The sequence below is a fragment of the Mastomys coucha genome, unplaced genomic scaffold, assembly GCF_008632895.1.
Source record: "Mastomys coucha isolate ucsf_1 unplaced genomic scaffold, UCSF_Mcou_1 pScaffold21, whole genome shotgun sequence".
NCBI lineage: Eukaryota > Metazoa > Chordata > Mammalia > Rodentia > Muridae > Mastomys > Mastomys coucha.
In genome coordinates, this window is record NW_022196904.1 from 177,796,377 (window position 1) to 177,796,835 (window position 459).

The window sequence follows — 459 nt, forward strand, 5'->3', positions numbered from 1 at the left end:
GAAGACAGCTACAGTGTACTCATATACATATATAAATAATTAAAAAAGAAAGAAAAGTAGCACACCAGAGCAGGATTCTGTGAGAGGAAGAGGGTGTTCCAGGGGCGGGCTCATCCCATCCAGAAGCTCAGGGGGCATAAAAAAGAATGGGAACGTCTTAGGGAGCTGCAGATGCCATGGTGCCAACCCAGGCCTCTCTTTCTCTCTCCTGTCTCCCTTGCTTGTAGGACAATGCCTGCGGTAATCTTCTGGCAGTGGGTGAACCAGTCCTTTAATGCCTTGGTCAACTACACCAACAGGAATGCAGCTTCCCCAACGTCAGTCAGGTAGGAGAGCTGCTGCCCTCTGCCTCCCGGAGTAGCCCTTTCGCTCGTGGACTGTCTTTTCTTTCTTTCTTTCTTTCTTTCTTTCTTTCTTTCTTTCTTTCTTTCTTAATTTCTTTCTTTCTTTCTTTCTTTC

The 459-nt window shown here is 46.4% G+C and overlaps 1 protein-coding gene across 6 annotated transcripts in view; it reads left to right on the forward strand.

The window, feature by feature from the left end:
• The window catches only part of Sfxn2 (sideroflexin 2), a 21,818-nt gene that overhangs the window by 11,994 nt on the left and 9,365 nt on the right, over window positions 1-459 (forward strand). For all 6 annotated transcript variants that reach the window (XM_031390577.1, XM_031390581.1, XM_031390579.1 and 3 more), the window contains one exon: window positions 228-326. In XM_031390577.1, coding sequence (XP_031246437.1) covers window positions 228-326 — 99 coding nt within the window. The remainder of the gene's footprint in view (window positions 1-227; window positions 327-459) is intronic.